This window comes from Malaclemys terrapin, chromosome 13 (genome assembly GCF_027887155.1).
Source record: "Malaclemys terrapin pileata isolate rMalTer1 chromosome 13, rMalTer1.hap1, whole genome shotgun sequence".
Taxonomy (NCBI): Eukaryota; Metazoa; Chordata; order Testudines; family Emydidae; genus Malaclemys; species Malaclemys terrapin.
Window position 1 is genome coordinate 2,696,483 of NC_071517.1, and position 21,374 is coordinate 2,717,856.

Consider the following 21,374-nt stretch of genomic DNA (forward strand, 5'->3'; position numbering starts at 1 on the left):
GGAGGTTGGCTGTGGAAAGGGGAGACGGATTATGAGCGAGCAGGTGATTTCAGGAGGATAGAGGAAAGGAGCTTGCAAAGCCACTGCAGCTGTGGTGCTACCAGATCATGACTGGACACAAGAGTTCCCTATGGTGTGGGCCAAGAAGAAATCCGAATTGGGGGCATACAAGCAGCAGTGGAAATTGTAGGAACATTTGTAAAACCGGTTCCTCGATATTCCTATCCTGCCGAAGCTGTTCCACATATAGAACGGCTACAGGATTGAAAGGAACAAGAAGTGGTGGTGGAGTGCCGAAGTCCATGCAATTCTCCACTCTGGCCTGTGCGGAAAGCGGACGGAAGGTGGTGCCTCACACTTGAGTATAGAAAAATCAATGCGGCTATCGTCCCGATGGCACTAATAGCAGCTAAGCTCCCAGCTACACTGGTGGGAATAGCTGCAGCTGCTAACCGGTTCTCTGTATTGGATAGTGCTGGTTCTTTGCCATTCCATTAGCCCCTGAGAGTCAGCCTCGATTTGCTTGTACATTCCAGAACAAACAGCTCACATTTCAACGTGTCCCCGCGGGTTACCATGATGCTCCAGCTATATAGCACATGCGACAAGGAAGTGGGATCAACTCCCTGATTTGGATAATCCGGGGGTTACTTCTGATGTGGATAACATCCTGATAACAGCCGTTTCCCAGGAGGAGTGTAAACATCGAACTAAACTGGTCCTGGGAATAGCGGAGAAAACAGGCTTTAAATTACCATGGGACAAGGCACTGCTGGTACAAGACGTTGAATACTTAGGTACTATCTTGGGACCATGGTAAAAGCATTCTTATTAATGATGGGAATCAAACAGAAATGGCAGCTAGTCTACCACACCCAGAGTGCAGGAAAAGTGGGAAGGAAGAATAGAGCCTTGACCAAGCACATTCAAACACAAGGCTGAGATTAGGAAACTGCTTTACCCACATTCCTGATGACCATGAGTGCCTTGGGACACGCTGGAAGTAAGTACCCGCCTTTTGAGTGAATGACAGGTCGAGCTAGGAGGACTCCTGAATTCCTACTCCCACCTAGAAAACAGAGACCTGAATGGGTGTGAAGGAAATTGGAATTTGGAATGGAAAGGAGGTAATCTCACCATGAATTTACAGTGGAAAAATGGTTGGTAGGGATTATATGAAATAAACCAAGATATATGTTGGTATCAAAAGGAAAAGGGTAATGTAACAACCAACCAACCAAACCTGGTTTATGAACCAAGGGATGTGGTGTACTCATGGAGATATAACTCATTTCCAGTACGAACAATATCAGTGGCACCCTCAGATGACTAAAACCTCACCCTAGATTAACATCGCCAAATTTGAGGGAGGGGGAGTGGAATGATACAGATTGGGATATGGAGATACAAACTCATCAAGGCACACTGGACCAAATAGAACGGTCACTAGACTGATAATATCTGTAAAAGGTATGCTTGCTCGAAAGTATAAAATTGTTGAAAAGGCTGTAGAAAAAATAAGATCTCAAATGTGTGCTTGGTACGATGTTGTATGTCAAGTCACAACATGGAATGGAGTTGAATGGGCAATGTTATTTTGGATTTCTGGAACTGCCGTATTATTCCTTGTGTGTTTCTGTTGGGGATATCAGATGTGTAAGCAATACAAGGAAATACAAGCTTTGCGGAAAATTTATAAGATTGAGTTGTTGGCTTATGTTACTGATTATGGCAAGATAATGCTTTAAGTTTTATAGAAACCAGAAAAGGAGACACAGGATCTAATAGTAGCGTACAAATTGCAGGTCTGATTGATGCGATATTACAATTCTCTTTGGTAATTGAATATCGAATGGGGGGCTGTTGGGATGGTGCCAGATTGGTGTGGCCGTGCTGAAGGAATGGTGTGAGCACAACTTGACGTGACAAACATGGCTGAAGGGCTGCAAAGGATCCTGGGAGCAGGGTCCCTTTGAGCAGAAGCAGATTTGATAAAGGACTGGCGAAGTCTGCGTGTACGATTGATATTGAACCTATTGGCCGGCAAATATGGGCCCATGCAAAAGTAAATATCACATGTATAAAGTTCCAGCATGGAGCACAGGTCGATCTAATTGTAGTGACCTTACAGCAAGGACAGCCAGAGTGAATGACTGATGAGTGAGTAAACGTGGGGTAATCTTCGTTCGATACCACGACCCAGACCCTTAAAAAATATATGGAGATAGACCTATCTCATAGAACGGACCCTGAAAGGTCACTGAGTCCAGCCCCCTGCCTTCACTAGCAGTACCAAGTACTGATTTTGCCCCAGATCCCTAAGTGGCCCCCTCAAGGATTGAACTCATAACCCTGGGTTTAGCAGGCCAATGCTCAAACCACTGAGCTATCCCTCCCCCCCAAATCAGATCACATTAGTAACCACACACCCCCTGGGGACACTTGTAAGACATGTGACTCCTTTGAGGAAAACGAGTATGAGCACCAAGCAAAGTACATTACTGGGGTTGGGATTCCTTACTTGACTCTTGAAGAAGCAACACTGCCCGACAGAATAGCCAAACCTCTGCTTCGTGGGCTCACGTAGGACTGTGACCAGAGGGGTCTCAAGGCACAAGACCTGGCCTCGAGGGAACCCAAGGCAGACCAGAGGGCTGAGAAGAACAGACCAGCAGAGAAGAAGCCGTCTATAAAATTGGTAGCCCCCTTCGCTGTTTGCCAAGCAGGAACTGTGTGAGGCTAGCGCAGGGCCTGTTTGTGTATGTTTGTGAGAGAGACAGTCGTTAAGAGGAATGCATCTCTCTTAATGTATAGCTCTTAAATGTCTAACATAGGAGTTATGTGCTTAATATAACCCCTTACCACTTTTGTAATTCCTTCTCAATAAACTGCTGTGTACTGAAGACAATGACTGTGGACCTTTCTCACTGGTATGACAGTAATCTGCTCCACTGGGAGCCAGTAAAGATCCATTTCAGGGGGAGTAGAGCCCGCTGTTGTCAACTTGGGGGCGACCCTGTCCCCTCCATGATCAGGCTCCCCTCCTGGGAATGCTCAGCACCCTCCATTCCCACTGCCTTCTGAGGACATCCAGCACCATGCAGGATTGGGCCTCAGCTTCCCTGTCGTGGCAGATCCAGGAGCAGAGTCCCCATTGAGCTAAGAGAAGTAAAGGCAGGGAAGTTACTTCAGGGAGCTCCTCCTTGTCTTCCCTCCCCCATTATCTCAGCACCTTCCTGGAACAGACACCAGAGAAGCAGCCCAAGGCCACCAGTGAATTAACCCAGCAGCAGCGCCTCACACTAGCTGGCCTGGATGAAAGAAAAACCTCAGCTCAGCCTAGGCACAATGGTCCGTTTCCCTAGGCAGGAAACACAGGATGCACCTGCTGGCCACGCAGCCGGAGAACCATGGTGAGCTGGATGGGGAACTCCTGCCCAGAGAGGAAACAGACCCGAGGCTGAAGTAGGACATTTCCTGGAGCTTTCACCCTCCCTCCCCCGACAGGGATCTGCAGACAGAGTGAGACCATGCAATCCCTGGCTGGCTGGCGAAAGCCCCAGGAAATGTCATGTCGGCCTCTCGGGGCAGGAGTGACAGGGAGCACATGGACTGCACCTGTCACCTCAGGATCCCAATGCGCTTTACAAGATGGGATCATCCGTACTCTACAGATGGAGAAACTGAGATACAGCGAGGAGAAGCGACAGCGAGTGGACTGAGGTCTGCTGTTAACCAGTTCCCTGCTCCTCCCGCAGATCACGCCCTGCTCCCAGCACTGGCAACGCTTGGATGGTGGTAACCAGCTCAGGGGTAGGTGCCAACAGTTCTCAAGTGGGCCATGGGCAGGACTCCCTTAGTCAGCAGAGCACAAATAAGAGGTAAGAAAAGGGGGTGAAAACCCCATCCTAGTCCTGGGAGGCCCCAGAGCAAGTGCCAGTCAACACATGCCTGCAGGCACGCGCCAATGCTCTGTAACAGTCCACACAATGGGTCTCTCTCAGCAGGATCCCGGCCATGGGGAAGACTGAGCGGCATCCCAGGGAGCCTTGCTTCTGAGAAGAGCAGGAACAGTAGAACCTCACAATTATGAGCACCAGGGTTACGAACTGACCAGTCAGTCACACATCTCCTTTGGAACCGGACGTGCACAATCAGGCAGCAGCAGTGACCAAATCAATCAATCAATCAATCAATCAATCAAATACAGGGCTGTACAGGCAAGTCTCATCTTACGCACATTTAACATGCGCAAATTCAACAACAACAAAAAAGAGAAAAATAACAATTGAAATACTGTACCTGTAGTACGGGCGATTCTGCCCGCCATTACACTCAATGTAATTTTGACTATACGTGATTTTCGCTTTACGCGCTGACAGCAGAAAGTAACCCCAGCATAAGATGAGACTCGCCTGTACTGTGTTATATGTAAACTACTAAGAAAAGGGAAAGTTTAAAAAAAGATTTGAGAAGGTAAAGAAACTTTCTGTGCTTGTTTCGTTTAAGTTAAGATGGTTACATGCAGCATTTTTCTTCTGCGTAATAAAGTTTCAAAGCTGTATTAAGTCAATGTTCAGTTGTAAACTTTTGAAAGAACCACCACAATGTTTCGCTCTGAGTGACGAACAGCCTCAACTCCCGAGGTGCTCGGACCTCGGAGGTTCTAGTGGAACAATGAGAATCCCTCCTCACAGGAAGCAGCAATGCTGTGAGGGCCCAGCAAACATTGCTCAGAGCCCAGCCCGCTGTCTTGGCAGATCCTGGCACCGTTAGCCGTAATGGTGGCCGATCCCTCTGCTTTCCCACTGCTGCAGACAGGAGCCTGGGGGAGAGGTGCTGGAATGAATGGAGACGGGTGAAGAGACCCCGGACTCAGCCTTGTGGCCTGACATGCTGAAGCAGAGGTACCTAGCTTCTGATTCCCGGTTACCTTGGTAGCGTATTTATGCAACAGGCCCCCCGTTATTAAAGGGTGTCAGTGCTAGTGGCAGGTGGTGGACTGAAGCCTGGGGACTGAATTCCGCTCCCTTGGCACAAGATAGCTTCTGTTGTGCTGCCTCGCCGCTGGCAGGAGCGCAGCCGACGCCCAGGGTCTACCCCAGTTACAGAGAAGGCCGGGCTTGAAGCACCTTCTGCGCATGGCACGGAGCGTGACTGTACGGGCTGATCACCTAGCACCAGGCCTGAGGTGAGTGAGTCGCCAAGGAGGAGCAGCCTGAACCAGTGGGAACCTTAGCTCGGGATTTCCTGACTGATGCAGTTAAAATGCTAGTGTTAACCTGGCACTGATGGCGGGGCGGGCTGCGTGTTCTGTGTACCAGCCAGCAGGATCGCCAGGCTGGAGAGCACAGCCCTGACCAGAGACATGTAACCCAGGGCTTCTGCTGATCACCCGTGGGACAGCGACAGCTCGCTCACCCCATTGCCATGGGCTCAGTACAGCCGTTTACCGATGTCGGCCACACCCAGAAGCGTACGGTGAACGGGGAATGGAAGCCACCGTCCGGCTCGGCGTGTGCGCGTAAGGAGAGTAGAGGGGGCTGAGGGCTGGCTCAGCTGTGCTGGCAGGAAGCAGTGAAGGTGCATTTCCCACTAAACGCTCTGCTCCATCCCTCTAGCCCTTTGCTGCAAGTGGGGACGAGTCCTCATTCACCGCGGGCAGCCAGAGTGTCTGGATCACACTAATCCCTTGCATCTGACCAAGAGAAAAACCCGGGGACCAGCAGCAGCAGGTGTTAGGGGGAGGCCAGGGCATGATGAAGGGCGGGAGGGCATGCTCTAGTGCATACCCAGATGCTACTCAGTAAAGGGGTCAAACGTTTGCTCTTTCAGCAACTGCACAGCACCTGCCCATCCCCCCAGCAACCACAGATCGGATTTTAGAAACACGCACGCAGTTTACTGTTAAAATACCACACAAAAGCCTGAGCACTGGGAGTCCTCTCCAGCAAGGGGTCGGGCTGAGGCACAAGTAACGGAAGTTGTAAAAAGAGAACAGCACAGGAGGAGGGGGAGACTCCACTTCCAGCCCCGCGACCACAGAGCAACTTCCTGGGCAACGGGAGCCCCTGTTCCTGCCGTACTGCGGGAGGGGGACGGCGCCCTGGTTGCTAGTTAGTAGCCAGCAGCTGTTTTCGCTGTTGCTCTAGCAGGGCTTCCAGGTGGTCTGCCCGCTTCACAGCTGCCTGGAGCACACAAGACAGGAGAGGGAGCCGAGGTTAGACACATGGCAGAGGGGCACAAGGAGGGACAGAACCGGTGCCAGAGACCCTGCCCCAGCATCAGGGCCCCTGCCCGCAGCGACACTTACTTCGTACTGTTTCCGAAGAACATTCACCGTCTCCTCTTTCTTCACAATGGCCATCTTCACTCTGCACGGAGACAAGGGAGACACGCCCACGGCCGGGCTGAACACCTGACACATGGCTGGGATTCAGCACAGCAGCGGCCAGCGACAGGCGCTGGCGAGGTGACAATGGTCCCTCTCCTCTCCTGGGACTCACGTGCCCCTGCACACACTCATCGAGCCTGTTGTGCTGATGAGGGGGTGTCGGGGATCAGACGTTAATAAAACCCTTGCTCCCTGTTATGACATGAAGCAATTTGGGGGCCTGGATCAAGTTACCAATGCCGAGGAGAGGTAGCGACCTCGCTGCGCTGAAATTACCCAAAATGCATTGAGATGACTTGAACCCTAAATACTGCCTTTCCTTTCCAGACTCTCAGGTGCTAGCCGCACTCCTCTGCCGCTTTGCCAGCAGCCTATCACAGCCCTTTCGGCTTCAGCAATGCCCTTGGCACCGGTCTTCCTAGTGCCAACTTGGGGTGACCTTTCCCAGCGATTGTATGTAGCAGAAAGAGCTGGACTTGTCACCTCAGGCACAGCATGCTGGTCTCTGCAGCAACCGTCGGCCCTGCAGGGAGGTCACCGATGCTCTCTCTGTTGGATGCACGGTGGGGAAGTTGGCAGGCTGAGAGGGGAAGTGTCTCACCCCCGAGCCACAAAGCATATTAGTGTCAGAGCAGGTAGCTGCTCCCAGATCTCCTGACTCAGCCTTGTGGCTTACCACAAGAGCATGCTCCCTCGTCAAGAACACGGGAGGCAGAGATGGGCCCAGGCGGTGGGGAGGAGGGGACACTCGGAGACTGGAGCAGTCACACAGCCTGTGTGCAGACACCAGCACACCGCACCCAGGGCCCACTCCTCCCCAGGTACCTGCCGAGTCCTGAGCGCACTTAAAACCACACAGCAGGAAGGACGATGCCCGCCGCCAGCCCCAGGAGTTCACGTCACTGTAGTGCTTCACCCGACGCTGCTGATCAAGAACCCCTCGCCCCAGCTTTGCCTGCCAGGAAACATCCCGTCCCCCTCCAACCTGGCCTGATGGTGCAGTCTCCCCCTCCTCCTTCCCTCCCCCCAGCTGAGGGCTCTGCGCCAGAATTCCCCGCCTTCCCTGACAGCGGGATCAGCTCCCGATCTGCTCTTCTCTACCTTTCCGGCCAGACTCTCAGTGCTGCTGTTTGCCATCTTTGGCACGCTAGGTCTACAGAGCCAGGTCTGCCGCGGGGACGGCCTGGCTATCTCCACGGCAGCACCTGACAGGAGCCGATCGTAGGCCAGGCATAACCCAGTTGCTTTTGGATAGTCACAACGAGCGGCGGCATGTCTGCGCACATGTCTGCACTCCTCTGCCCTCTCCCGGCAGGAGTATCTACACCACCAGACCAGCTAGAGCCGCTGAAGGCCCCCCTAGCTGAGCCAGCAAAGGAGCAGCTCCGGTGGCTCTCCAGGGAGAGGCCCGTAGGTCTGGTGCCACAGGGCTGCTACTGGGCCCAGAGGGATCAGCGCAGAGCAGCAGAAACCACAGGCAGGTAGCTAGGGTGACCCATGGCTCCACGCAGGCAGGCATGTGTTAGAAAATGCAGTGCTAGGACCCCATGTGACATGGGTCGGTTTTGCATAGGTGACAGGCTGTGGGGCTCGACTGCCCCCAAGCCCCAGTCTTGCAATCGCGGAGCCCAAGCCCCACGGAGCGGGAGCTCAGCCCTCACCTCTTATGAACCTCCTCCAGCTCTTCCTCCTTGTCCCGGGCTATCCTGTCTAGCTCCAGGCGCTGGCGGGCTCGCATCTCCGACATCTCTGCCTTCAGCCGCTTGTTCTCCTCCTCTGTCCCTACCAGCCTGTGCGCAAACTCCTGGCGAATCACCTCCGACAGGCTGCTCCTCTCCTTGGCCAGCTGGTCCTTCACCTGCGGGGGACAGGAGAAGTCAGGTGCTCTGATGGGCACGGAGCATCCAGGTGGAGCTCAGTGCTACGCGAAGGGGAGCTCACAGGAGAGCATCCCACACACCTGGGCAGCAGAGCTCCTGCCCAGTCCCAGTGCACAGCCTGCCCCTCACCCACCTTCCTGATGTCTTCCACCTCCTGCTCCTTGTGCTTCACGAGGCCCTGCAGGTGCATGTTCTCGCCTTCCCGCTCAGCCAGCCGCCCCTTCAGCTCGTTGCAGCGCTCCTGCAGCTTCCGCTCAGACCTCTCCAGCTCCTGCAGCTCCGCTTCGTACTTGTCTCGGACCCTCTTTATCCTGGGGGAAAACACAGGAACAGCCGGCCTGGATCAGAGCCCAGGCCCATCTAGCCCCGTTTCCCACCCCTGGTGTAAGAGCCCCACAGCAGTAGACCCGGGATAATCTTACCCCACATTGGGTCTCAGCCTGGCCTCTGATGGTTAGAAATCGGCTTACACCCTTAGGCAGATGGTTTCGTATCCCTGCCCCAAAGATGTAATTCTGTAACTCTGGATGTTGTTCTTGTCCACAGAAATGTTCCATCCCTTTTGGAATCTTGTTCGATTATTGGCCTTCACGGCCTGTGGCAGTGGGTTCCACAGGCTAACCACACACTGGGTGGAAAAACCTTTCCCTTCATCGGTTTTCCATTTCCCACCTTTAAACTACACAGAATGTCCCATGGTTTGAGGGTATAGGGGCAGGCAAGGATGCTGGGTAAATAAGGCCCTAAAGGGAGTCAGGTTACGGGGGAGGGAAGCAGTGTCAGAGCTCTGAGAAGGAGATCAAACAAGACAGCTTTCACTCCCATAGGTGGCCTCCTCAGTCACCAGCATGGCATTGTGGGAACCACTGGGCCTGCATAAAGGAGGCCTGCCCAACGGCTATGGAAGATCCCTCCTGGCTTATTTAACCCCTTCCCAGCCATGGGCGGGGATGGGTGCCTCTAAAGGTTTTCAGTGGGGAAGCATCTGCTTCGCCATTCAGCACTCAATGGTGCAAACCTTCATACATGCTACCTCTTCGCTCCAAAATTAACAGTGTTCAGACTCAACAAGGAGTCTGTGGCACCTTAAAGACTAACAGATTTATTTGGGCATAGGCTTTCGTGGGTAAAAACCTCACTTCTTCGGATGCATAGAGTGAAAGTTACAGATGCAGGCATTATGCACTGACACATGGAGAGCAGGGAGTTACTTCGCAAGTGGAGAACCAGTGTTGACAGGGCCAATTCAATCAGGGTGGATGTAGTCCACTCCCAATAATGGATGAGGAGGTGTCAATTCCAGGAGAGGAAAAGCTGCTTCTGTAACGTAGTGTTCAAACTGCACACACAACTGTGTGCCTAACTGGGTGCGCAAGGTTGCGGAGGTGCAAACTGGGCTTTGACACACACAAATCATTAGATGCGTATCAGCCGGTGATGCAAGCACTCATAAGTGCATCCACAAATCAGGCACACAATTTCAGGCTGAGTTCAGAAAAGCCAGGCCTTTACAAAGAAGCGTAAGTGAAGCCGTTCTCCAAATACGAGTACCAGAGCGCTTATTTTCATTGCTTACTACTGTGCGCCTTAATTCCTGGGTCAGGGCGCTCCAGAGCCCCCCAACTCACTGAACCCCTGCTTTCCTCCACTGAGGTATGGAGCCTGGGGCACCCTCCCACACTCCGGTTAGCGTGTTCTTGGCATGGAGAGGTGGGCCCAGCTACAGAGATGCCAGATGACTGGATTGGAGGCCTAGAAGCACCAGGGCTCACTCATACAGGCTCAGTACGTCACTGTGGCCACCTGGCCCCTTCCTACCTGTTTTCTGCCACCCTCTCGCACTCTTCCTTGGTAGACGACATGTCGGCCTCCAGGCGCTGGATGACCAGCTCGATCTCTTTGTCCCTCTCTTTCCTCACCTCCTCCTTCAGCTCCCGCTCCCGGGAGAGCAGCCAGGCCTCCTGGGGAGAGAGTCAGACATGGGGTCAGGTGGCAGGAGATCCAATTACAATGCGGACTGGGGTAGGGGACAGCAGCTTCAGCGAGGAGCTGATGTGATAACTGGGCCTACACATTTACCCTAACTGTGAGCTCAACTGTGAGAAGTGACTGAAAGTTCATACAGTGTCACAATAACCAAGACAACAAACGCTGACGGGGTGCAACAGGAAGAGACAGACAGACAATCAGTCCAAACCAAAAGGCTTCCTGCTACACCTCAAGGATTGCGTTAAAATCATGCACCACCTTGGTGCGTTGGAAATCAGGCCAACAGAAGGAGAGGATGGGCTTCCCCACCCATCACTTCTTTTTGAGGTCCCCCAGAAGTGACTTGGGGTTGAGGGCTACTACAGCGCTGGCTGAATGAAAGAAGGGGAAGGCATTAGCTTTGCCATTGGAGTTACCACCCCCCCGCCATCTCCTGGGACCCTGGACTTTTTTCTTCCTAATCCTGAGAGAGCTCCTGAGCAGACCAGGATAGAGAGGGGGGCGCTCAGGTGACATCATCATCTCCATTGGCTCCAGCTGAGTCCTGACCACTACCTGGGATGTGAGACTGTCGCACTTCTCCCCCCACCTGGTGCCGTCTTCCCCACTTTATTTTTCTCTTGGCTATCTCCCTTCTTTTCCCTTCTGTCTGAGAAGTGTCTGGCTTAGCCAGCCACAACAGTATATTTTGCAACAGTGCTGCGAGCCTGTGACCAGAAAGGCAGCAAAATGCAAGGTCCTAAACAGCCCGTCGCTGGTACAAGTTTGCCAGGTCTCAGGGTGGCTGATCAGATCGTGGGCTGGGCCTGGGGTTTCCCAGCAGCGAGGATGCAAGTGAGAGTTAACACCAGAGATTGAAGCTGCATTTTCTCTCATCGCTGTTCTTCTCTCTCCCCTTTTGTGGGTCTTTGTCTTGTTTTGTCCTCTAGGAAACGGGATGGGACTTTACCAGCAGCGCCAGCTCCAGCTCCCCTCAACTAAAGTTATCCCTTTTCCCAAAGACCGTTATTACCGTCTTAACCCCATCGAAGAGATGGTCGGACAAGGGGGGTCTCTGTAAAACCTCTCTCCAGCTAAAGGGAAAGGGAACAAGGGCTGTTGTCAGACTGAAAGCTTTACTCAACCCTTTCTATCCCAAAGGCTCTCACTGGTTTTCCTTCTTTTCTGTACCGTTACTAACAGGTGAAAAGGCTGTTCGACGGCGTGTTGCCATGGTGCTAAACGGGCTCAGGTCTCCGGGTACCAGCCCCCAGACTGGCACCGTTTAATGCTGGACAGTGGCTGGGTCATGTTAACACCGATTCTTTGGGCCCGCATATTCCATCTAAATTCATAGAACAGCCACATTCGCAGCCAAGTGTGCCGTTACCTCCTTCTTCATGTAGTTGGCCTCCCACGCCTGCTTCTCAATCTCCAGCCTGTCCTTCAGCACCTTTACCTCCGCCTGCAGGAGGGAACAGTAGGGTGAGAAACCTGCTCAAGGGAGCGCCACGCACCATTGGCCAGCCAGAATGCCCCAGGCCTTCCGCAGGCGAGGCCCAGCCCCTGCTCCAGGGGGGCAGTCTGCTTCACCCAGCACATCCGGAGGAAAGGTGTCCACACTGCTGAGAGGGGGCTTCGACCAGCTCGGCGAGCTGCACCCAATGCAGGAATGTGGGTGTCCATTCTGCGCCCCATGGCTGACAGGAGTGTGGGGTGCAGCTGACTTTAATCTGCTCACGAGGCCACCCTCAGGGCACCCACGGGGCTATTCTATCACCCAGGGCTAGAGCCAGGAGACCACACGCATGGGCTGGGGTGTGGGGCAGACCTGGTGCCGCCTCTCCTGCTCCTCCTTCCCCTTTTCGTACTCCTCCTTCAGCGCCTTGGTGACTATGGAGCCGTTCTCCTCCAGCTGCCGCCTCAGCTCCTCCAGCTCCGCTCTCTGCCTGTCGGACACAGGGTCAGCATTGTCAGTTCACTGTCACAATGCCCCTCGCCAACCCATGGCCCAGCGAGCTGGCAGCCCTACTGGACTCAGCAGGACTCTCACCAGGCGTCTGTGGCCCACCCTGGCCCCTCCAGCACTTGCAGCACAGCCTCCCCAGTAAAAAGCCAGCTCTGCTATCCCTAGGCCCAGCAATGCTTGTCCCTCAGTGCAGCCAGACTGGGCCGTCGGCTCCCACCCCATTCCACATAGGAAACAAAGCCATTCTGCTTCCACAAACCCGGGGAGCAGGAACCGGCCATCTCCGCTCGCTGGGGAGCGCAGTGAGAAGAACCTCACAGCTGACCTCTCCTCCAAGCCCCACCAGCCAGGATCAGAGCTGTTCTCCCAGCCCTTTCCTGCAGCGTGCTTGCGACCGCATGGAGAGACTGCACCCCACGGCACAGGGTCCGCCAAAGCCAGGCGTGACGCCAGTGGGAACAGCAGCCCCTGAGAGCCATGGGGGCCGGTGGAGACAGGATTTGGCCTAAAGGTTCGCACTCTTGCTGGACTAACAATATGGTTTTAGCCAGTCCCTTGATCAGGGAAGAGCCCGAGAAGCCCGGTTCCACCAGGGGGCTGGTAACAGCCTGGCATGGGCATTTGCCTCAGACAGCCCAGACGAGCTGGGTGGCGTGAGGGAGAGCCCGATTCCCACGCTCTAGGCTGAGCACAGACCCATCTCTGCACCGGGCTGCTCTCACCTGGCTGCTTGCTGACTGAGCCGCTCCTTCTCCTCAGCGACCTCGCTGTAGAGCCTGCGGCGCTGCTGCTGGAGTGCCTGCTCCTCCTGCTCCAGGTGCTTCTCGTACCTGCCATGGGGGAAGGACCGCTCCGCTCAGGGAACTCGCCTGCCCTCCCAATGCTGTCCCTCTGGGGTTACGAGTGGATTAGTGGGACTCAGCTCTGCAGAGCCGCTTGCCTCTCCTCCCCCTGCAATGCCCCAGCCCTGTTACGCCGCTCTAGCTTCGCGGGAAGCATTCATTCCCTGCTAGCTGCCCGCGCCTCTCAGTTGAGGCAGATGGGGGTGGCTGTCCCCATGGGGAAGGAACTTCTGCAGCTGAGATCCACCAGCAGGCCGCAGGCTAACGGGGGATATGGGCAGCTCCTCTCAGGCCGGGGCGCTGGAACGGTCTGGCCAACGGGTGCTAGTTTATCCCAGTGGGTGGGACACATGAAGGCTTGAGCCAAAGCTGCAGCTGGCCATCCAGCCTAGGGATGATTATCTCCCCCCACCCCTCTGACTCCCGCACGGGACAGAAGCAGATGGGAAGGATCCGGTGTGAAACTCCAGCCCTCCCTCTGGGTCCCTACGTACCGCTGCCTGGCCAGCTCCCTCTCCCGCTGGCCCTGCTCCTCCTTCTCCCGCTCCAGGAGCTCCCTCAGCTCCTCCGTCTGGCGGATGTAGCGCTGGGCTGCCCGTTCGTCCGACTGAAGCAGCTCTGCCTCGTGCAGCGTCTTCAGCTTCTTGATTTCCTGCTTGTGTTTGGCGATTAGCTTCTGGATCTCAGGCTCCAGCCCTGGGGGTCGAGGCAGGGGGCGGGGAGGGGAAGGGAAAAGACACTTAGCTGGGGATACTCATGGGGAAGGACAGAGGCATCATCCACACAGCCTGGGTGAATGGGGCTCTCAGAGTGTAACATACTCACACCCGATCTCAGACCAATGTCCTTGGAAGGTGAGTCATGGCTCTGCCAGTGGTTAGCTCTCACCAAGTCATGGCCTGGAGATAGGACAGGCAGCTAAAGGAGTGGGAGGGAAGGGGGGGCTACCCAAGCTTTCCAGCTTCAGGACTGAATACCCCATAACATTGATGGGGCAAGCCTTGAGTCCTTCCACCATGCCTGCAGGGAACTAAATAAAACACTCTGCTATCCCTAACTCAAAGCTAACCCTTCTTCTGGGCTTCGCCGCAGCCTGCTACAGTGTAAACTGTGAGGGACAGCGACCGGCGTCGCATCGCATGCAGCATTACTTATGGGCGGGGGAGGAAACTTGCTGAGCCCTGTACAGAAGTCAAAGTCCTCAGCTCAAGAAACTTAAAGTCCAAGAAGAGCATGAACCAGTCACTTTATTGTGAGCTCCGGCCAAAACCCAGCCTGGGGCGGGAAGAGGGAGCCGACAACAGGAAGGACAAAGGACCCAGAAAGCGCAGTAAGGAAGGATCCTGCACTGGCTCCTAGGACAATGGGCTGAATGAGCTAACAGGGCGTTCCCTTCTCCAGCTGCTAATGCTCCGTCTGCTGTGACTACTCGGTGCTTGGCAACTGGCATAAAGGACAAAACCAGCAGGGAACCGTCACTGCTACTGTGAGCTGAACTTCAAAAGGGAGAGGACAAAAAAAAGCACAAAGGCGGGGCAGCCTCCAAGTCAGGGCCAGGACATGGAAACGCGCCATGGGCAATTCCTGACCCTCCCCACCTCGCTTGTTGATTTAAGTTACTGTTCAGGGGCATGTGTCCGAAAGCAGGATCTTGGCTCCTCAGAAGAGCCTGCTCTCAGCCCAGTACCTCACAACCCTCCTAGCAACAGCGAGCTGGGACGTCAGCACAGCGCGTTACGGCCCCAGGCAAGGAAGCTGCAGCCGAATCTCCTGCTCGCACTGGACCATCAGCAGAGCAGGAAATGCACAAGCAGAATAGCCCTGACATGTGGAATCTGCAATGAGGTGTCAGCAGCTCCTCATGGGTGGGACGCCCGCTGTGTGCATGTGGGGGGTAGGGACAGGCGCACACTGGCTTTCACATCTCTGCAGCGAGAGGACCCTTCTGTACCTTTCACAGTGATTTCTTTGATCTTCTTGGTTTTCTCATCGATCCATTTCTCCCGGCGGATTTTCTCAGTTGCACTCATCAGCTCCTTGAGTTTCTTGATCTCCTGTTGGGAACCAAATATCAAACTTCAGGGACAAGATGGAAGGCAATAAAACTCCTTACAAATGCAGTTTTCCCATTGAGAGGAAAGTCCCTAGCACCAGGCAAGAGCCAATGACCTTTGCTATGCATGGGCAATCTGAACAGCCGCAGCCCAAGCGTGCACCCCACAGCTAGGCAAAGACACACTGTCCCAGTGCCTTTACCCCTCTCCTTGGAGGGGGCCAGAGAGCCCTGCGGAGCTCAGCGAACAGTAGCAGCGGAGTTACCTGTTGTAGTAGGAAGCCCTTGGAAATGCATCTGCTGAAAGTAGCAAACAAATGAGAGCCCCAGCTGGAAACCTGGTTTAGGGCGAATCCAGGCTGATGGTGCCTATCTGAGGACACAGAGAGGCACATATGCACATCCATGCGCACATGCAGTTACCTGCCTGGATTAGCGTGTACGGAGTGCTGTGTTCTGTTGGGGAATCTATGAGTACTTGATTTTCCAACCCCGCAAGCCCCGATTCAGGACGGAAGCACGGGGGCTATAGGAGGACAGACAGATGCACCATTCACAGGATCTTGCAACGTCACAGTTGAATCTACACAAGCTTTACAATGCCACACAGCTCTGCTAAAGAGGATGTTTTCTGGCCTTCCTGCAGCAGGCTGTGCCCAGGGCAGATATTAGCATGTCACTCCTTCCTTAGACATTACTGCTTTGCCAACTGCTTCCGATTCCATGGGCACACGTGATGCTGGACACTCCAGGGCCTACTGCTCTTACCGTTCTTCTCTAGGGCGCTTGTTTGGGAGAGCCAGCTCCAGCGTCCTGCCCAGTCAAATGTAAATCATTAACACTTGGCATTAATAAGTTTCCATGGAGGTTTCAGTTGAATACAGCATTCTCTAATTGCTGGCTGGAATGCAGTGCTCCATGTTTGCACAGGCTACAAAGAGCCCTGAATCCTTTCGGATGCAAAACACTACCGAACCGTAGGACAGCTGTATCACCTGGACTCTGTTTGGAAGGAAGGAGGGTGGGGGCCATTCTAAAGGGGCTGTGGCTCTCTCTGACAGCGTGACCCCCTCTAGGGAGAGGAGACAGCGAATTGCACAGCAGCAAAGTCAGAAGAGGAAGAGAATGATGGCTCAGACTCAGCCCCTGAGCCCAGTAACCAGTGCAGGGAGGCAGTGTGGTTCTGGCTGTTATTGTCAATGACCAACCCTCTGTGTCGAGCTGTGAAATCCTCCACATCCTCCCTGCCCCGGGCAGGGGTTTGCCTATTACCATCTTGATGCTTTCACCTGTAGGTGCTCAGAGACAGCAGCAGCTCCAGGTCAGGCAGACAGTGCACGGAACAGAGGTGCATGGCACAGAGAGAGCCAGGAATAGATTTACCTCCCACAAGAGGGCCAGAGTGCACCAGACTGGGGAGAAACCCAAAGGCGTGTAAAGTCCGAGAGCCTGGGTGGGAGCAGAAACCCAACAGGGGACTGTGGTGACGACAGGAAGATGCAGCCAAGCGGGTGAGTTAACATGTGGACAGTGCTGGGAACAGCACTAAGGAGTATCACAGCTGGTCCTGCACCAGAACATAGCTGCCCCTGCTCACACAGGCGAGGGAGTGCAAGTCACACCTAGGCTTCCTGCTAACCGGCTGCAGGAAGTGCTGAAGGGAGGGGGCACATGAAAGCACCAACTGCTCGTTCACCCCCTGACTCAGAAAGCAGATGCAGCAGCCTAACTAGCTAGGCAGTGGGGCCAATACAGAAACCGGCAGCTCTCAAAAGAGCCGAGTGGCAGGAAAGTCCCATGAACTCAATTCCTCTCCGCGGACCAGCATGCGACGGGACTAGCAAGGAAAGGAGAAGGGGCTCCTGACTGCTTGGCAACCCGGCTGGCCTTAGAGAAGCCGAGAAAGGGAATTTAACCCATTACACAAAGGATGGCCCCGGGGCTGGGGCATCAGCGTGCGACTTAGGAAGCCTGGGTTCAACTCCCTGCTCTGCCACAGACATCCTGTGTGACCTTGGGCGAGTCCCTCAGTCCCTCTGGGGCTCAACTCCCCTCTGTGCCACGGGGCTAACAGCCCTGGCCTGCTGCACAGGGGGACGTGAGGATAAATGCGCTAAAGATCATGAGGACCCCAGATACTACAGTCATGGGGGCCAGATGAGTACGTGGGGCAGACAGATCATGGCAGGAGCCCTCAGCCCGGGTCTGTACCACCCCTCACTGTCCCCAGCTAGTCTCTCGCCAGTAAGTATTGCTGCCTCACCTCTCGACCAGGTGCTGGGCCAGCTCACCCACTGCAAGATGCGAGCCACCCAGAGGCTCTGGGGAGCACGAGCGCACTTGCCTTTCCCTCCTGTCTGGGCTCAAACTCTGGCTTAAAAACCAAAGTGAAACGAGCGTGGTGGGTCTTGACTTAGTTTCTATGCGTCCACGTGACAAAGTGGCCACGGTTTGATGCTAATGGCTGTCTCCACTCGATGCAGGGCTAGGAAATAAACAGCAGGACTGGGGTTCATTGGCTGGTCTGTGGGCGGGCAGGGGGCTCAGAGCACAATAGCAGGAGATGCAGCAGGCCCCTAGTCAGTGTGCGTGGGAGGGTCGGGCACCCTCGCCAAGGAGTCAGTTCAGAGCTGCTGAGACTGGCTGAGGAGAACAGATCCGAGTAAGGCAAGGCGATGGGTTGCTGCTCTGTCTGACCAGCGCACAGCGACTGAGTCACGGGTAAAACCTGGGCGAAGGGAAACGCAGGATGACCGTTCCTCACGACGAGGCAGCATCCCGCAGAGGATGGACTGTTTGCCGGAGGGCGGCAGGACAAGCTGAGCTCTCAGAGCCCCTTTGCCATCGCTCCCTCCGAGGGTTCCCCAGCCCACATTACCCTCAGGCCCTGCGCATTTCCAGCCTGGGAACAAGCCCCTCTGTTCAGTATCCAAAGCCACCGTAAGAAATTCTTCTGCAGAGGCAGGTTTGTTCTGGTGCCTAGTAAGGCCTCAGCCGGCGCTGCCCAGCGGGCTTGGGGCGTCACCTCCACAGCCTGGCCTCGGTGCGGAAACAGGCCGTCCTCAGCAATCTGACACCAACAGCTCCTCTGGCTTGCCAGCTAGACTCAGACTGGGACCCACCCCCTGGGGGAAGCCATGCTCTCTCCCTTTCATCAGCAGAAGAGGTAGCCAGGACCTGGATGGCTCCAGCCTAAGAAAGCCCACAGATTGGAGAGGACAGAGTGTTCTGCCTCACTTGCGCTCTGCTGTGATGGTCTCAGAGCGAGTCTCGTCTCTCCACTTCCCACCCCGCACCCATCCCTCCCTCCTCCACACCTTCTCACCAGCTCATGCTGCTCCTGCATTTGGGAAATCTTCTTGGTGTATTTCTGGTCCACCTGCTTCAGCTCTGCCACCATAGCCTCGCACTTCTCACTCAGAGCCTTCTTATCGTCAATCAGCTGAGAGAGAGGGTGGGGGAAGGTTAGATCACCCTGCTCGGGACCCAGCACCCACGTCATGGGCACTGACTCCACTGCAGGTCCTTGGGAAGTTACAGGGTGCTCTGCCAGCTAACTACTCCGAAAGGCTGGTATAGAACCTGCTCCCTCCCCACCAGGCAGCCCCTTGCTGGAGAATGGGAAGCAGGGTCCCCCCACACACACCCAGGCACAAGGGCTTTCAGAAGGAGTTTGTAACTGGAGCAGACTCCCAACACTTCAAGAAGGACCATTGGAGGGGTGTGAGGAGGGGGCTCCTGGCTTCGTGATTCTAAAGCGTCCCACTCGGGAAGGGAGATTACCTGGTCGATGAAGGCCAGGTGTCTCTGGATAGCAGCCTCGTACTGCTCTCTCTGCAACTGGAGCTGGTGGCCAAGCTCCTTCTCGGTCTCTTTGACGTGCCGCACGGTCAGTTCCCGCTGCTGTGCCTGTCAGGCGCAGGGGAAATAACCACAGGACGTTAGGGAGAGCTGCCCACATGGAGCCGGGGCTGGCATAACCAGTCACTTTAGTCCTGAAGGGCAGAGACCAGGAATGTGCCTGCCCACTAGGTTCAGCTTGACTGGGGTTGAGGGCTACCATTCTAGCCTCCTGGGGCTGCCAGGTCCCAGTGGGAGGAGGTGGGGAGGAGAGAAAGGGAGCAGAGCACAGACTGGGCAGGTGGGGCCAGGGGCAAGACAGACAGCAGTCCTGGCATGCTAGTGCTCTTCCCTTTCCTGAAGAGTTGCAGGCTGCATCAGGAGCATGGCCAGGACCCAACCAGCTCCCATTAGGGTCACTGACACTGTCGGGAACTTTGGCAGTACGAAGAAGGCTCAGAAGCCCCCACCCGACTGGGCATCTTGTGGACAAGGAGAGTGGAGGTGAGCACACCACGGAGGGAAGGGATTGCCCAGCCCCCGAGCTAGACTTTCCCAGACCACTGCCAATGGCGCAGTCCGTGTCAGCTCAGGATCCATCCTTCTGGTCCCTCCACGTTAGCTTGGCACCATGATGGAGACGATCTGTCCCCAACTTGCCATGGGTATTTAGCATGACTAACTGCTCGCCCTTTGGTGCAGGGAGTGGTACAGTTGCCCTCTCACATGGTCGAGAGTGCAGGCCAGCCCTGAAGGGCCAGCTCTGGTTCCCACTGCTGCAGGCCCCACGGCCCTCAGTCCCGCCCCAGGCTGACAGGTGTCTGGGCTACACACCAGCGCGGTCTGCAGCAGGGTGATGGCTCGCTTCTTCTCCTCCACCTCCAGTTTCAGCCTCATGATGGAGCTGGTGACCTCTGTTGCTACGGCTGAAGCTTGCTCCAGGTGGGCCACCTCCTCTTCAGACAAGAGCCCCTGGGAGAGGAAACCAGCTCAGTGTCGGACCAGGAGACCCCCCTCTTCCCCCCAGCATCCTCCCCCAGGTCTCCAGAGGCAGGAGGGACTCAGCCACTGTACGGTCAGGCCCCTCAAACGGGCTCTGGAACCCCAGCCCTCACCTACAGGACAGGTCCCTTGCTAACCTCCTGGAATGGAGACAGCAGATGTATTCCCTTTCTGTGCTCCAACCCCCCACTTGCCCAAGGCCAAGCCTTTTAGAGACTCCCCACCACCCCAGAGCATTCTGTAGGAGTCAAGAGAGCAGCAAGGAGTAGGGGAACATGGTCCGAAGGCCTCGGTGGCTTCCCCTTTCCCAGCGAGGATGTCGACGGCTCCATTTCAGGCTCCGTTACATTGGCCCCATCTCATTCTGTTCCACAGCAGCTTCAGAGCGGACCAGCCAGAGGGCAAGTTCCCAGTTAACACAGTTCCGGGGGCTAGGCTAGCCCACTGCCCTGCTGCTCACCTCCTGCTGAGTGGCAGAGGCAGCGGATCTGGGCCGCTCCTGCTCCGACTTCTCCATCTCATCCAGGAAGGTGATGATGCTCTGGAGTTTGGCTTCGGAGAGCAGAGCCCCGTCCCCAGGGACGCCGGGGCAGTGGTTCAGCTTTCCAAACTTCTCCAGGTTGTCAGCAGTCAGGGAGTTTGAGTCGGCCTCCTGCCCAGGGAGAAGACGTCTCGCATTGATGGACACAGCAGTCTGCAGGGAGCAGAGCAGTGCAATAGCACAGCAGAGAGTGGGGACTGCTTGGGAGGACGGCATTGGGTGAGTAAATCAGCCGTCACCAATGGAACCGAATTCTTCCATCGCCCCCTAACGGCCAGTCCTCGTGTGGACACGCTCACACTCCATGTCCGCAGGAATTCTGGCCTGGTTGAGAGAAGGGTTTTAGCAAGGCCCTGCTGCTCCTGGGGGAGGGGAACAGGGCATGCATGCTTCACTTCCCCAGCCAGGCCAAATTCCACCTTGTCCCCGATTGACACGCCCAGAGGCACAGTCTGAAATGGTGGCATTTCACGGGCATTAACTTTGCATCCCGTCTCTGACTGCGTGGCCCTGGGAGGGAAACCTCCTTGCCCACAGCAGCCCTAGCCCAGCTCTGTCTAGGGGATGGTCTTATCCAACCCTGAGCCCTGACATTACCCCATCTATCCAGGCATATTTGTCTTTCTTGTAGAGCTTAGGTTGGGGCATCAGCTCCGGCTCCTCCTCCAGCAGTTTGAGGGTGTCCAGAAGCTCATTGAGGGTGACCTTGGACTGGGCTCTGCTGGTCGCAGTGACCACCGTCTGCAGCTCCTCACTGGCCAGCTCTCTGGAGTTCACATCCTAGGGAAGAAGGGGTGGGAGGAATTGAGGGAAAACCCACACATGGTAAAATAGTTTACAGGGCCTGCCCAGCTTGTAATCCGGGCTTTAAAGAGCCACAGGAGG

The 21,374-nt window shown here is 55.3% G+C and overlaps 1 protein-coding gene across 3 annotated transcripts in view; it reads right to left on the reverse strand.

Moving 5' to 3' along the window:
• Positions 1-4,477: 4,477 nt before the first annotated feature.
• Positions 4,478-21,374, reverse strand: part of CEP131 (centrosomal protein 131) — a 29,444-nt gene continuing 12,547 nt past the window's right edge. Inside the window, exons 12-26 of one of the 3 annotated variants that reach the window (XM_054047879.1) lie at positions 21,087-21,269; positions 20,409-20,600; positions 19,781-19,918; positions 18,890-19,015; positions 18,432-18,548; positions 15,005-15,107; positions 13,548-13,749; positions 12,934-13,041; positions 12,074-12,191; positions 11,633-11,707; positions 10,093-10,235; positions 8,408-8,585; positions 8,056-8,252; positions 6,314-6,374; positions 4,478-6,188 (exon numbers count right to left, since the gene is read on the reverse strand). In XM_054047879.1, coding sequence (XP_053903854.1) covers positions 6,114-6,188; positions 6,314-6,374; positions 8,056-8,252; positions 8,408-8,585; positions 10,093-10,235; positions 11,633-11,707; positions 12,074-12,191; positions 12,934-13,041; positions 13,548-13,749; positions 15,005-15,107; positions 18,432-18,548; positions 18,890-19,015; positions 19,781-19,918; positions 20,409-20,600; positions 21,087-21,269 — 2,016 coding nt within the window. In that variant the 3' untranslated portion in view covers positions 4,478-6,113. Of the gene's footprint in view, positions 6,189-6,313; positions 6,375-8,055; positions 8,253-8,407; positions 8,586-10,092; positions 10,236-11,632; positions 11,708-12,073; positions 12,192-12,933; positions 13,042-13,547; positions 13,750-15,004; positions 15,108-18,431; positions 18,549-18,889; positions 19,016-19,780; positions 19,919-20,408; positions 20,643-21,086; positions 21,270-21,374 lie in introns of all 3 variants that reach the window. The other 2 variants (XM_054047878.1, XM_054047880.1) reach the window with 2 other exon arrangements.